The 13,520-nt window shown below is 40.9% G+C and overlaps 1 protein-coding gene across 1 annotated transcript; it reads left to right on the top strand.

Moving 5' to 3' along the window:
* The first annotated feature begins 1,932 nt into the window (after window positions 1-1,932).
* On the top strand, window positions 1,933-12,011 carry tectb.L (tectorin beta L homeolog). Its single transcript, XM_018224956.2, has 11 exons — window positions 1,933-2,594; window positions 3,410-3,628; window positions 3,803-3,993; window positions 4,806-4,948; window positions 5,051-5,123; window positions 7,144-7,247; window positions 9,375-9,458; window positions 9,569-9,731; window positions 10,581-10,650; window positions 10,891-10,923; window positions 11,316-12,011. Exons 2-11 carry the CDS (start codon window positions 3,553-3,555, stop codon window positions 11,366-11,368), a joined length of 990 nt encoding a protein of 329 aa, XP_018080445.1. The 5' UTR covers window positions 1,933-2,594; window positions 3,410-3,552; the 3' UTR covers window positions 11,369-12,011.
* Window positions 12,012-13,520: the final 1,509 nt, after the last annotated feature.

Genomic DNA, 13,520 nt, shown 5'->3' with positions numbered 1-13,520 from the left:
ATAAACCCAGTGAGAATGAGGAATGAATGGATATTGGGAAGTTGTATCAGGAGTCAGAAGCAGCAGTGCAGAGAAGAGAAAGGGACAGACACAATGACAGTTACACAGAACTATAAACCCAGTGAGAATGAGGAATGAATGGATATTGGGAAGTTGTATCAGGAGTCAGAAGCAGCAGTGCAGAGAAAGGGACAGACACAATGACAGTTACACAGAACTATAAACCCAGTGAGAATGAGGAATGAATGGATATTGGGAAGTTGTATCAGGAGTCAGAAGCAGCAGTGCAGAGAAGAGAAAGGGACAGACACAATGACAGTTACACAGAACTATAAACCCAGTGAGAATGAGGAATGAATGGATATTGGGAAGTTGTATCAGGAGTCAGAGGCAGCAGTGCAGAGAAAGGGACAGACACAATGACAGTTACACAGAACTATAAACCCAGTGAGAATGAGGAATGAATGGATATTGGGAAGTTGTATCAGGAGTCAGAAGCAGCAGTGCAGAGAAGAGAAAGGGACAGACACAATGACAGTTACACAGAACTATAAACCCAGTGAGACTGAGGAATGAATGGATATTGGGAAGTTGTATCAGGAGTCAGAGGCAGCAGTGCAGAGAAAGGGACAGACACAATGACAGTTACACAGAATTATAAACCCAGTGAGACTGAGGAATGAATGGATATTGGGAAGTTGTATCAGGAGTCAGAGGCAGCAGTGCAGAGAAAGGGACAGACACAATGACAGTTACACAGAACTATAAACCCAGTGAGAATGAGGAATGAATGGATATTGGGAAGTTGTATCAGGAGTCAGAGGCAGCAGTGCAGAGAAGAGAAAGGGACAGACACAATGACAGTTACACAGAATTATAAACCCAGTGAGAATGAGGAATGAATGGATATTGGGAAGTTGTATCAGGAGTCAGAAGCAGCAGTGCAGAGAAGAGAAAGGGACAGACACAATGACAGTTACACAGAACTATAAACCCAGTGAGAATGAGGAATGAATGGATATTGGGAAGTTGTATCAGGAGTCAGAAGCAGCAGTGCAGAGAAAGGGACAGACACAATGACAGTTACACAGAACTATAAACCCAGTGAGAATGAGGAATGAATGGATATTGGGAAGTTGTATCAGGAGTCAGAAGCAGCAGTGCAGAGAAAGGGACAGACACAATGACAGTTACACAGAACTATAAACCCAGTGAGAATGAGGAATGAATGGATATTGGGAAGTTGTATCAGGAGTCAGAAGCAGCAGTGCAGAGAAGAGAAAGGGACAGACACAATGACAGTTACACAGAACTATAAACCCAGTGAGAATGAGGAATGAATGGATATTGGGAAGTTGTATCAGGAGTCAGAAGCAGCAGTGCAGAGAAGAGAAAGGGACAGACACAATGACAGTTACACAGAACTATAAACCCAGTGAGAATGAGGAATGAATGGATATTGGGAAGTTGTATCAGGAGTCAGAGGCAGCAGTGCAGAGAAGAGAAAGGGACAGACACAATGACAGTTACACAGAACTATAAACCCAGTGAGAATGAGGAATGAATGGATATTGGGAAGTTGTATCAGGAGTCAGAAGCAGCAGTGCAGAGAATGAGGAATGAATGGATATTGGGAAGTTGTATCAGGAGTCAGAAGCAGCAGTGCAGAGAAAGGGACAGACACAATGACAGTTACACAGAACTATAAACCCAGTGAGAATGAGGAATGAATGGATATTGGGAAGTTGTATCAGGAGTCAGAAGCAGCAGTGCAGAGAAGAGAAAGGGACAGACACAATGACAGTTACACAGAACTATAAACCCAGTGAGAATGATTAGATGATTAGAATGAGATTTTCTTTCATTAGGCATCATGTTATTATTGGGTTTATATGCAGGAGTGAGATATATATATATTATATGAGGGTAGGGATGGAGCACATATACTATATCTGTGGGACTCAGGTGTAACATTAGGAGGGACTATTTGGGAGTCAGGGCAGGTGTGTGGATGTAGAAAAGGAAAGAGAAGGGCTCGGGACTATAATTGAATTCAGGAATCCTTGGGCAGAACAAAGAGTTACACTGAGCATGAAAATATCCCACAATGGAGGAAGACTGAGACTTTATTGTCCATGTCGGAATGGGCCCAATTTGGATTTTATCTGCCATCAAAGTCTTTGTGTCCTTCCCCAGGAGGCTCCGTAATGTGTCTCACCCTTTGCTTTACAGTCAAATGTTTACGTTTCTGCTTAAACACAACATTAACTGCGGCACAAAGGCCGTTACTGTGAAACTGAGGCAAGTCGGCCACTAAGAGGGACCTGGAATTGAGCCCAAAAGAAAGGAAAAGTATCTCCTCTATAGTGAGGCCGATGCCACTGACCTGCTATTGGCTGGGGGGCTGCAGTTTTGCACAGAGAAAAGCCTCCGTTATCTGGAATAATTATCTGGAGTAAGTGCCCCATTTTCCCAGTAGGATATAAAAGGGGGAGAAGTAGAAGTTACGCCCCGCGGGTTTGCTGGAGAGCAGGTATTGCCGGGGGATATGCGAGCCGAGGGCCACAGGACTGACGGCCACTGACTATACAGAGGTAACCAGCTCCTTATTTCTGCTACAGCTTCTTCATTCATGTTAAAGGCAAAGTATTGCTTCTTGCAGCGTTTCTTTCTCTAAAAATTGTAAACAACTGTTAATACACAGCTAACTAAAGCTAACTAATGATACTAACCAAAACTAACTAAAGCTAACTAATGATACTAACGAAAAGTAACTAAAGCTAACTAATGATACTAACGAAAAGTAACTAAAGCTAACTAATGATACTAACGAAAAGTAACTAAAGCTAACTAATGATACTAACCAAAAGTAACTAAAGCTAACTAATGATACTAACCTAAAGTAACTAAAGCTTAACCTGTAGTTCCACGTCCCACCACTACTGCTGGTTACGACAATGTTTTCCCATAGGATTCAACAGAACAGTTCCGCTGACTAGGGTTTGTCCAACTGAAGTATTTGCCTTTCAAATGGGGGTCACTGACCCCGTGTAAAAAAAACCCCAAATTCTCTGTAAGGCTACATTTATTGTTATTGCTACTTTTTATACCTCATCTTTCTATTCAGGCCTCTCCTATTCATATTCCAGTCTCTTATTCAAATGAGTGTATGGTTGCTAGGGGAATTTGGACCTTAGCAACCAGATGGCTGAAACTGCAAACTGGAGAGCTGTATTTTTATACAAAAAAATATATGTGGCCCCAACAATATGCGCCTCCTGTATTCCATGAAACAAATGTACAAACAAATATAGTTTAGAGGCATTTTACAGCCAATGACGTGTCAGGATCGGAGCTGTTGCTTCTCTATATTTATCACCAACCAATGAAACGTGACTTTGTCCCCCAGTATTTCCTACAGGGAGCAGGGTGGAAGGAATGGATTTCCCACATTTTCCCTACTGAGAATCCCAGGGATTGTTGTGGCCTCTCATTGGATTGTTCCAGACACAGACAGAGCTTAGTGTTATTATCTGCCTGTAACGTGGAGCGATGGTGTTTTGGGGTGTCAGTCTGGTGACTCTACTCATTGCATCAGCTGCAGCCAAGTGCACCCCCAACAAAGTAGGTAATCGCTTTTCCTCATTTCTGCCATTAGGATTCGTGGATTCCATTTAGTTTTTACAATTAAAGTCCGTGGTAAAATTCAGAACATGAAAGTGTTGTTATTATTAGACTGAGCTATATGAATTCATTCACCTCAATATACTAAATTCATTTCCTACTAATGTTCCGCCTCCAGATGCCATCATCGTGCATTGTTACCCCAGGTCTATAGTTGCTAAAATCCCAGAATGTCCGTACGGATGGGAGATCCACCAGCTGGCTATGGGAGGGGTCTGCTACAATGGGGTCATTGAGTCGGGATATTACCAGTTCACTATCCCTGACTTATCCCCCAGGAACAAGTCCTACTGTGGGACCCAATCTGAAGTAAGTATGAGGGGCTGTTCCTGCTGAATTGTGCTTAGTACAGGGAATACCTATGTACCATAGTTTTATAGGATCTCTCTGTACAGACTATGAGCAAACTTAGGGGCTGTTCCTGCTGAATTGTGCTTAGTACAGGGAATACCTATGTACCATAGTTTTATGGGATCTCTCTGTACAGACTATGAGCAAACTTAGGGGCTGTTCCTGCTGAATTGTGCTTAGTACAGGGAATACCAATGCTGCCATAGTTTTATAGGATCTCTCTGTACAGACTATGAGCAAACTTAGGGACTGTTCCTGCTGAATTGTGCTTAGTACAGAGGAATACCTATGCTGCCATAGTTTTATGGGATCTCTCTGTACAGACTATGAACAAACTTAGGGACTGTTCCTGCTGAATTGTGCTTAGTACAGGGAATACCTATGTACCATAGTTTTATGGGATCTCTCTGTACAGACTATGAGTAAACTTAGGGGACTGTTCCTGCTGAATTGTGCTTAGTACAGGGAATACCTATGTGCCATAGTTTTATGGGATCTCTCTGTACAGACTATGAGCAAACTTAGGGGACTGTTCCTGCTGAATTGTGCTTAGTACAGGGAATACCTATGCTGCCATAGTTTTATGGGATCTCTCTGTACAGACTATGAGCAAACTTAGGGGCTGTTCCTGCTGAATTGTGCTTAGTACAGAGGAATAGTTATTCCCATTTATTGTATCTCTATGTGTATTTGAGATGGTAACACTACAGGAGGGCTATGAGGGAGGAGAACCAGAGAACAATGGTGATAAGGAAATTCTCTTTCTGCAGTTCAAAAACCCAATCTACCACTTCTACAACTCCATTGTGTCCAACGACAGCACCCTCATAGTGAAGAGTCAGCCGGTCAACTACTCGTTCACTTGTTCCTACCAGTCCAATTACCTGGTTAGCCACGGAGCCTTCGACCAAAGGTAAGTTACTAGTCTGCCCTTCTGTTGCCCCAAACTAGTCTCTCGCAAGGGCCCTACTCATGTTTTTTTGTTTAGTCTTACATATATTTTTCCTTCTTCTAGAGTAGCTACAGTTCATGTGAAGAATGGCAGCTCGGGATCCTTTGAAAGTCAACTGTCTCTCAATTTCTACTCTGTGAGTGTCTGTGGATATTTCTCTCCTTCCAGACAAACACCCAGGGCCACCCCCACCTTAACCGTTACATGAGTCCAATGGTTGGCCATGAACTGAGGCTGCTACTAACTTTCCCATTATTTAGTGTTTAGTAATAAATTCAGATTCACATTACACAGCAGCTTTTAAATCAGTGCAGTCTGCATCACAAGTTAAGAATCAGACCTGTAGCACCAGCTTCTATGACAGAGGAAACTCATTCTCATTTTCTGCTTGAGGATTTGTAACAAGCCCAAAAATTAGCTTCTCACCAGCCCAGAGCCCACTGAGCATGTGCAGTGCCACTGACACTCCCAACAAAATCCACAATAGAAATCCCAGTGTACAATTATGAAGGCCTAGATCTTTACTTTGATAGAGAGTCTGAAATTTTAGGCTGGTGCATTATATCCAGTGTATAAAATACAGCATTTCTACCCATGTTTGTTTTTAGGGTTTAGTTAAAGGGTTTCTTCACCTTTAAATTAAGTGTTAGTATAATGTAGAGGGGGATATTCTGAGACAATTTGCAATTGGTTTTAATTTTTTATTATTTGTGATTTTTGACTTATTTAGCTTTTTATTCAGCAGCTCTCCAGTTTGTAATTTCAGCCGTCTGTTTGCTAGGGTCCAAATTCCCCTAGCAACCATGCACTGATTTGAATAAGAGGCTGGAATATGAATAGGAGAGGCCTGAATAGAAAGATGAGGAATAAAAAGTAGCAATAACAATACATTTGTAGCCTTACAGAGCATTTGTTTTTTAGAAGGGGGTCAGTGACCCTGATTTGAAAGCTGGAAAGAGTCAGAAGAAGAAGCCACATAATTTAAAAACTTTAAAAATAAAAAAATAATGAAGACCAATTGAAAATATCATTAGTCAATCTATAACATACTAAAAGTTAACTTAAAGGTGAACCACCTCTTTAAGAGATCGCCCTACTAGATTGTGATTGATGAGTAGAGGGAAATGTCAACGCAGGGGTCATTTGATGGTATTTCTTTGCAGAAGATATGGGAAGACCAAGCGAGTTACCCCTTCTTTGGAACGTTCCATTTAAGTTCCCATTGCCTGCTAGACCACACCCTCCCTAAATTATAAAAGATTATAACAGGGTATGAGGCCTCTAGAATAGAAGAAGTGTCCTTGGGATACACTGCTCCAAAACTACTTGCACAGAAGAGCTCAGTTCCCAAATTTAAAGGGATACTGTCATGGGAAAAACACTTTCTTTTCAAAATGAATCAGTTAATAGTGCTGCTCCAGCAGAATTCTGCGCTGAAATCCATTTCTCTAAAGAGCAAACAGATTTTTTTATATTCCGTTTTGAAATCTGACATTGGACTAGACATTTTGTCAGTTTCCCAGCTGCCCCAAGTCATGTGACTTGTGCTCTGATAAACTTCAATCACTCTTTACTGCTGTACTGCAAGTTGGATTGATATCATCTCCCCACCTCCCAGCAGCCTAACAACAGAACAATGGGAAGGTAACCAGATAACAGATCCCTAACACAAGATAACAGCTGCCTGGTAGATCTAAGAACAACACTCAATAGTAAAATCCAGGTCCCACTGAGACACATTCAGTTACATTGAGAAGGAAAAACAGCAGCCTGCCAGAAAGCAGTTCCATCCTAAAGTGCAGGCACAAGTCAGTTTGCTCTTTTGAGAAATGGATTTCAGTGCAGAATTCTGCTGGAGCAGCACTATTAACTGATGTGTTTTGAAAAAAACAACAGGGTTGTCCCTGATTCAGAGAAAGGTAATGGGGTACTCAATACAATACTCGGTTACTATATATTTGAACTAAGATTACTGTAGTATGTGTATCAGAGCCCCAGCATGATTTGGACTCTATTGGCCTCTATGGGATCCTATAGAACATGAGCAGACAGCTGGGGGGAGGGGTGAAGACATACACTTCCCATGGGAATCATTAGGAATATTTCCATTTATTGCCATTAATATGTCTGTGTTTAACTCTTTCCTGGAACAAAAGAACGCCAAGTTTTCTTCCCAGAAGGAAGCTCCGTTTGTAGTGGAAACGTCGGACATCGGCACGGATGTGTTTGCTGGAGTGGAAGCCAAAGGGCTCAGCAGCAGGTACCGTATATATAATAATATGAGAGCATAACCCGTTAGTTAAAAGGGGTGATTCACCTTTAAGTTAATTTTTGGGGGCCCATTTACTTAGCTCGAGTGAAGGAATAGAGGAAAAAAATGTCGAATTTCAAATGTTTTTTTTAGGCTACTTCGACCATCGAATGGGCTACTTTGACCTTTGACTATGACTTCGAATGAAACGATTCAAACTAAAAATCGTTAGACTATTCGACCAGTCAAAGTACTGTCTCTTTAAGAAAAAAGTTCGACCCCCTAGTTCGCCACCTACAACCTACCGAACTCAATGTTAGCCTATGGGGAAGGTCCCCATAGGCTTAGCTAGCTTTTTTTGGTCGAACAAAAATCGTTCGATCGATGGATTAAAATCCTTTGAATCGAACGATTCGAAGGATTGAATCGTTCGATCAAACGATTTTTCGTTCGATCGTTCGATCGAACGAATAGCGCTAAATCCTTCGACTTCGATATTCGATGTTGAAGGATTTAACTTCGACAGTCGAATATCAAGGGTTAATTAACCCTCGATATCGACCTTAACTAAATTTGCCTTCTGTCTTTTTCAAGTTTTCAAATGGGAGTCACTGACCCCATCTAAAAAACAAATGCTCTGTAAGGCTACAAATGTATTGTTATTACTACTTTTTATTACTCGTCTTTCTATTCAGGCCTCTCCTATTCATATTCCAGTCTCTTATTCAAATCAGTGCATGGTTGCTAGGGGAATTTGGACCCTAGCAACCAGATGGCTGAAACTGCAAACTGGAAAGCGGCTGAATAAAAAGCTTAATAACTCAAAAAACCACAAATAATCAAAAATGAAAACCAATTGCAAATTGTCTCAGAATATCACTCTCTACATCATACTGACAGTTAAAGGAGAAGGAAAGGCTTTGTATACTTGGGGGTGCCAAATGTTAGGCACCCCAAGTCATTGTATTGACTTACCTGTAACCCCAGGTCAGTGCTCCTATTAGCAGAAAACTGCACCGGCCCAGAGTTATACCAGTGAGCATTACGGAGCGATCCACTTCTGTCTTCTTCTGTCTTTGGATTTCTGGGGAAATCGCATGCGCAGTAGAACGAAATAGGCGACTTTTAAGTTAAAGTTCAGCTTTTCACTCGCATGAGCGAAGGAGGAAGACGGAAGTAGAACACTCCGTGGTGCTCAATGGTTTAACTCCGGTGCAGTTTTCTACCGATAGGAGCACCGGCCCGGGGTTACAGGTAAGTCAATACCTAACATCTGCCTAACATTTGGCACCCTCAAGAATACAATGCCTTTCCAGGGGCGTAACTACAGAGGAAGCAGACCCTGCGGCTGCAGGGGGGCCCAGGAGGTAGAGGGGCCCCATGAGGCCCTAATTAATGAGCAATTTCAATATATATTGGTAAAAAAGGGCAACATGTGGTTATGTTGGGGGCCATAAAATGAATTTGCTGTGGGGCCCAGTAACATCTAGTTACGCCACTGTGCCTTTCCTTCTCCTTTAACTAAAAGGTGAACCATCCCTTTAATATATGGTATGGAACCTGTTTTCCAGAATGCTCAGGACCTGGGGTTTTCCAGCTACAGGATCGTTCCTTAATTTGGATCTTCATACCCTAAGAAAATCATATAAACATGAAATAAAGCCAATAGGCTGGTTTTGCTTCCAATAAGGATTAATTATATTTTAGTTGGGATCAAGTACTAGGTAAACGTTTCCCCAAGTCCGAAATATCAAAAATAAGTAGTTTGGCGACAAGGGAAAATCACTTTTTCTTTCAATTTTACAAAAGACAGACCGCCCCTTAAATTCTAAACCACTGTGCTCTGCCATTGGCACATATATATATATATCTGTTTGTGGTATATTTTGTGATATGTGGGAGTGAATTGCTGTGTGTTACACGGTATCACATCATGGTCACATGACTCCTGTGTGGCAATTACGGTGGCAATTACGGTGGCAATTACGGTGGCATGGGTAATGTTCTAACGAGGGATTTATATCCAAGTTGTAATGTACTAAAGGAGGGTCCAGGTATAAACTCTGCCAGAGACACTAAATAGCAGCAGAATGGTAGTGAACAAGTGGCAACGTTGGGTTTGTGTCTTTCCTTTAGATTTAAAGTGGTTCTGAATTACTGTTGGGCGACCCCTTCTCCAGATTATGCCTATCACATTCAGTGGCAGCTGATCAGCAAAGGGTAAGTGTGCACATTACTGTCTGGTCTATACAGAACAAATGATTATTCATAGGACCATATAATAACATGGGAAGTCATGTGCCCACCTAAATAATGTGCTGCCCCGGCAGGTGCCCCTCAGACAACACAGTGTTGGTACATGAGAATGGGAAGGACAGCAGGGCCACGTTCCAGTTCAACGCCTTCCGCTTCCAGAATGTTCCCAAATTATCCAAGGTCTGGCTGCACTGTGAGACCTACATGTGCGACAGTGAGAAATTCTCCTGCCCTGTGGTACGGCCTCTTCCAGTCATTTAATTCTCTTTTCTTCCTTTCCTTTCTTCCATCATTTCTCTTGTTCCTTCCTGTCTTCCATCATTTCTTTTGTCTCTTAATCTTTTCTTTTTTTTTTAAATTCTTTTCTCCTTTACTTTCCTTTCTTCCTTTCTTTCTTTCTTTTTCTTCTATTATTTCTTTCTATCTTCTATCATTTCTTTCTTTCTTTCTTTCTTTCTTTCTTTCTTTCTTTCTTTCTTTCTTTCTTTCTTTCTTTCTTCTTCTATTATTTCTTTCTTTCTTCTATTATTTCTTTCATTTTCTTTCTTTCTTTCTTATTCTTTCTTTCTTTCTTCTATTATTTCTTTCTTTCTTCTATCATTTCTTTCTTTCTTCTATCATTTCTTTCTTTCTTTCTTTCTTTCTTTCTTTCTTCTTCTATTATTTCTTTCTTTCATCTTTTCTTTCTTTCTTTCTTTCTTTCTTTCTTCTATCATTTCTTTCGTTTTCTTTCTTTCTTTCTTCTATTATTTCTTTCTTTCTTTCATCTTTTCTTTCTTTCTTTCTTTCTTTCTTTCTTTCTTTCTTTCTTTCTTTCCTTCTTTCTTTCCATCATTTATTTTGTTCCCTCCTTTTTTCTTTCTTAACTTCCTTATTTTCCACTTTCTTTCTTCCTTTATTGCCTCCCTTCACTGTTTTCCTTCCTTTATTGTTTCTGTTAATTCCTTTCTTTCTTTAATTTCCTGCTTTTTCTTTCCTATGTTCACTTCTTTCTTTCCTTCCATCCTTTCTTTCTTCCTTTTAAGTATTTCTGGCCACACAGACAACATAATATGGGAGTCATTTTAATGTTTCTCCTTTGTTTAGTTATGTGGAAAGCGTAAACAGCAAAATGAACAGAGCGGAGGGGTTTTAGTAGCGGAATTTATTCTCCAGAGTAAGTACATGAGACACATCATTCACCCGCTCAAATCTTCTCCCACTCTGACAAGGTTTCCTATTATTTCCTATTATTTAATATTATTTCCTATTATTTAATATTATTTCCTATTATTTCCTCTTTCCTATTATTATTCCATTTATACAGAGAGCCCCATTTATATCAGGATGAACTGTATATTATTGAGGAATGTGCCTAAACAAACACCATGAAATATTCTATATGTTTATCTTGCAGGTTCCGCATCCAGACACTGCTACAGTCTCTCAGGTAATTTACTTTACAATGTCGTATTTGCTTCCCGACCTCCGGAATATAGACGAGAGACCTCCCTTAATGTCTGCTTTCCCAACCAAATATCTTTAGGGCCCCCCTTTCTATATTCGTTATAATGAGATCTCTCCTTCCTTCTAATCCCAAGGGATTTGGTAGATTTATCATCTGAAGAACAAGGCATAATCTGGAGAATTAATTGCATGCACACTTATACCGACAGAATCACATTACAACCCTACTTCACCAACCTCCTGCCCCTTTATTGCCTTCTCTGTAGTCTGCTCCCACATTGCCGACACTATAACCCACACTGTGCTGCCAACTCTAGATCTGACCCAACCAATGCCCAATTATATAATCAATTTGCCCTCTTTCTCCCTCTTCAGTGACCCTGCTCCATATGACGCTGTTGGGATGGATCTACAGCCTGAGGGTTTGAAAGGAGACCCCTGAAGTCTCCCTTGAGGGTGAGCGACACTTCTCTGCCCAATAAGACCATTATCTATGGCCGATCTCTCACTGCCCTAAGGACAAGTGGAACCAGTTACTCTGTAATGTGCTCCCTCTCCCTCAGCCGGAAACTCCATCTCACAAGCCACATTGTACTCATTATTGAGTGAATACAAGTTATTATCATTGGGTCTCTATGTGTCTCTTGTTATGGCGCTCTCCTTTATATTTCAGAATGGTGCATAAAAAATGTAAACTGAATTTTATCTAAAAAAGTGTGTAATTTATTTTTCTTTTGGCTTCTCCAAAACAAGATTCTGTCAAAATCACATGAACTCACGTTCTATTCTTCTCCCTATTTCTCTATCACATTCTGTGCTTATTTATTTCATTTTTAACTTTTAGTTTATTACAGGTGGACCTCTTCTAAGCAACTTTTCAGTTGGTCTTTGTTATTTCATTTGTATGGTTCTTGAATTATTAGCCTTCATATTTTTTAACCTGCTTCTGAAAACATTATTGTTATTCTTCTTTTCCACCATTATCCTTTTCTCCTCTACCATTCAACATTTTGACTTACAAACCACTGCCTGGTTACTATTAACTACATACCAGATGAACGTCCAGAACATTTACAGAACAAAATATAAATATTTTATATTAAACAATGAAGAGCAATTACAACTGGAATGCTGCTGTCTATATCATACTATACTTTGAATTTTAATATGAACTACCCCTTTAAATCAGTAGAAAAAGGAGTCAGAAGGCTACATCTTATAATGATATCAGCACTGTACATTTATAGTGAAAGAATCCTCAATCCAGCCCAGTTCTGCCAGTCTGACCCACCTACTGCCATGAAATGAAACTCATAGAACCACAGCAAGTTGCAAACACCTCCAACCTGAGTAATATACTGTAATACTCTTGAGGGGAAAATAAAAAAATCCACATATTTTAGTTGACCATTAAAAAAAATACTATAGAGTAACGGTGGGATAATAGTCTCTGGGAAGGGAGTGTGACTGTGGGATAGCAGGTATAGTAGGGAGAGATGGTGTCTATAGTAACAGTGGGATAATAGTCTCTGGGAAGGGAGTGTGACTGTGGGATAGCAGGTATAGTAGGGAGAGATGGTGCCTATAGTAACAGTGGATAATAGTCTCTGGGAAGGGAGTGTGACTGTGGGATAGCAGGTATAGTAGGGAGAGATGGTGTCTATAGTAACAGTGGGATAATAGTCTCTGGGAAGGGAGTGTGACTGTGGGATAGCAGGTATAGTAGGGAGAGATGTGTCTATAGTAACAGTGGATAATAGTCTCTGGGAAGGGAGTGTGACTGTGGGATAGTAGGTATAGTAGGGAGAGATGGTGCCTATAGTAACAGTGGATAATAGTCTCTGGGAAGGGAGTGTGACTGTGGGATAGCAGGTATAGTAGGGAGAGATGTGTCTATAGTAACAGACGATAATAGTCTCTGGGAAGGGAGTGTGACTGTGGGATAGCAGGTATAGTAGGGAGAGATGGTGCCTATAGTAACAGTGGATAATAGTCTCTGGGAAGGGAGTGTGACTGTGGGATAGCAGGTATAGTAGGGAGAGATGGTGTCTATAGTAACAGTGGATAATAGTCTCTGGGAAGGGAGTGTGACTGTGGGATAGCAGGTTTAGTAGGGAGAGATGTGCCTATAGTAACAGTGGGATAATAGTCTCTGGGAAGGGAGTGTGACTGTGGGATAGCAGGTATAGTAGGGAGAGATGTGTCTATAGTAACAGTGGATAATAGTCTCTGGGAAGGGAGTGTGACTGTGGGATAGCAGGTATAGTAGGGAGAGATGGTGCCTATAGTAACAGTGGATAATAGTCTCTGGGAAGGGAGTGTGACTGTGGGATAGCAGGTATAGTAGGGAGAGATGGTGCCTATAGTAACAGTGGATAATAGTCTCTGGGAAGGGAGTGTGACTGTGGGATAGCAGGTATAGTAGGGAGAGATGTGTCTATAGTAACAGTGGATAATAGTCTCTGGGAAGGGAGTGTGACTGTGGGATAGCAGGTATAGTAGGGAGAGATGTGTCTATAGTAACAGTGGATAATAGTCTCTGGGAAGGGAGTGTGACTGTGGGATAGCAGGTATAGTAGG

The sequence above is a fragment of the Xenopus laevis genome, chromosome 7L (genome assembly GCF_017654675.1).
Source record: "Xenopus laevis strain J_2021 chromosome 7L, Xenopus_laevis_v10.1, whole genome shotgun sequence".
In the NCBI taxonomy this organism is placed as follows: Eukaryota; Metazoa; Chordata; class Amphibia; order Anura; family Pipidae; genus Xenopus; species Xenopus laevis.
Note: the sequence above shows the minus strand (reverse complement) of the source record. Positions and strands in the feature narration are given on the sequence as shown.

Excerpts from the sequence above, each read along its gene's own strand:
- tectb.L (XM_018224956.2), top strand. The coding sequence starts at position 3,553 with ATGGTGTTTTGGGGTGTCAGTCTGGTGACTCTACTCATTGCATCAGCT. Across the intron at positions 5,124-7,143 it reads TGTCTCTCAATTTCTACTCT|AACGCCAAGTTTTCTTCCCA; the intron begins GTGAGTGTCTGT and ends CTGGAACAAAAG. Across the intron at positions 10,924-11,315 it reads ACACTGCTACAGTCTCTCAG|TGACCCTGCTCCATATGACG; the intron begins GTAATTTACTTT and ends CTCCCTCTTCAG.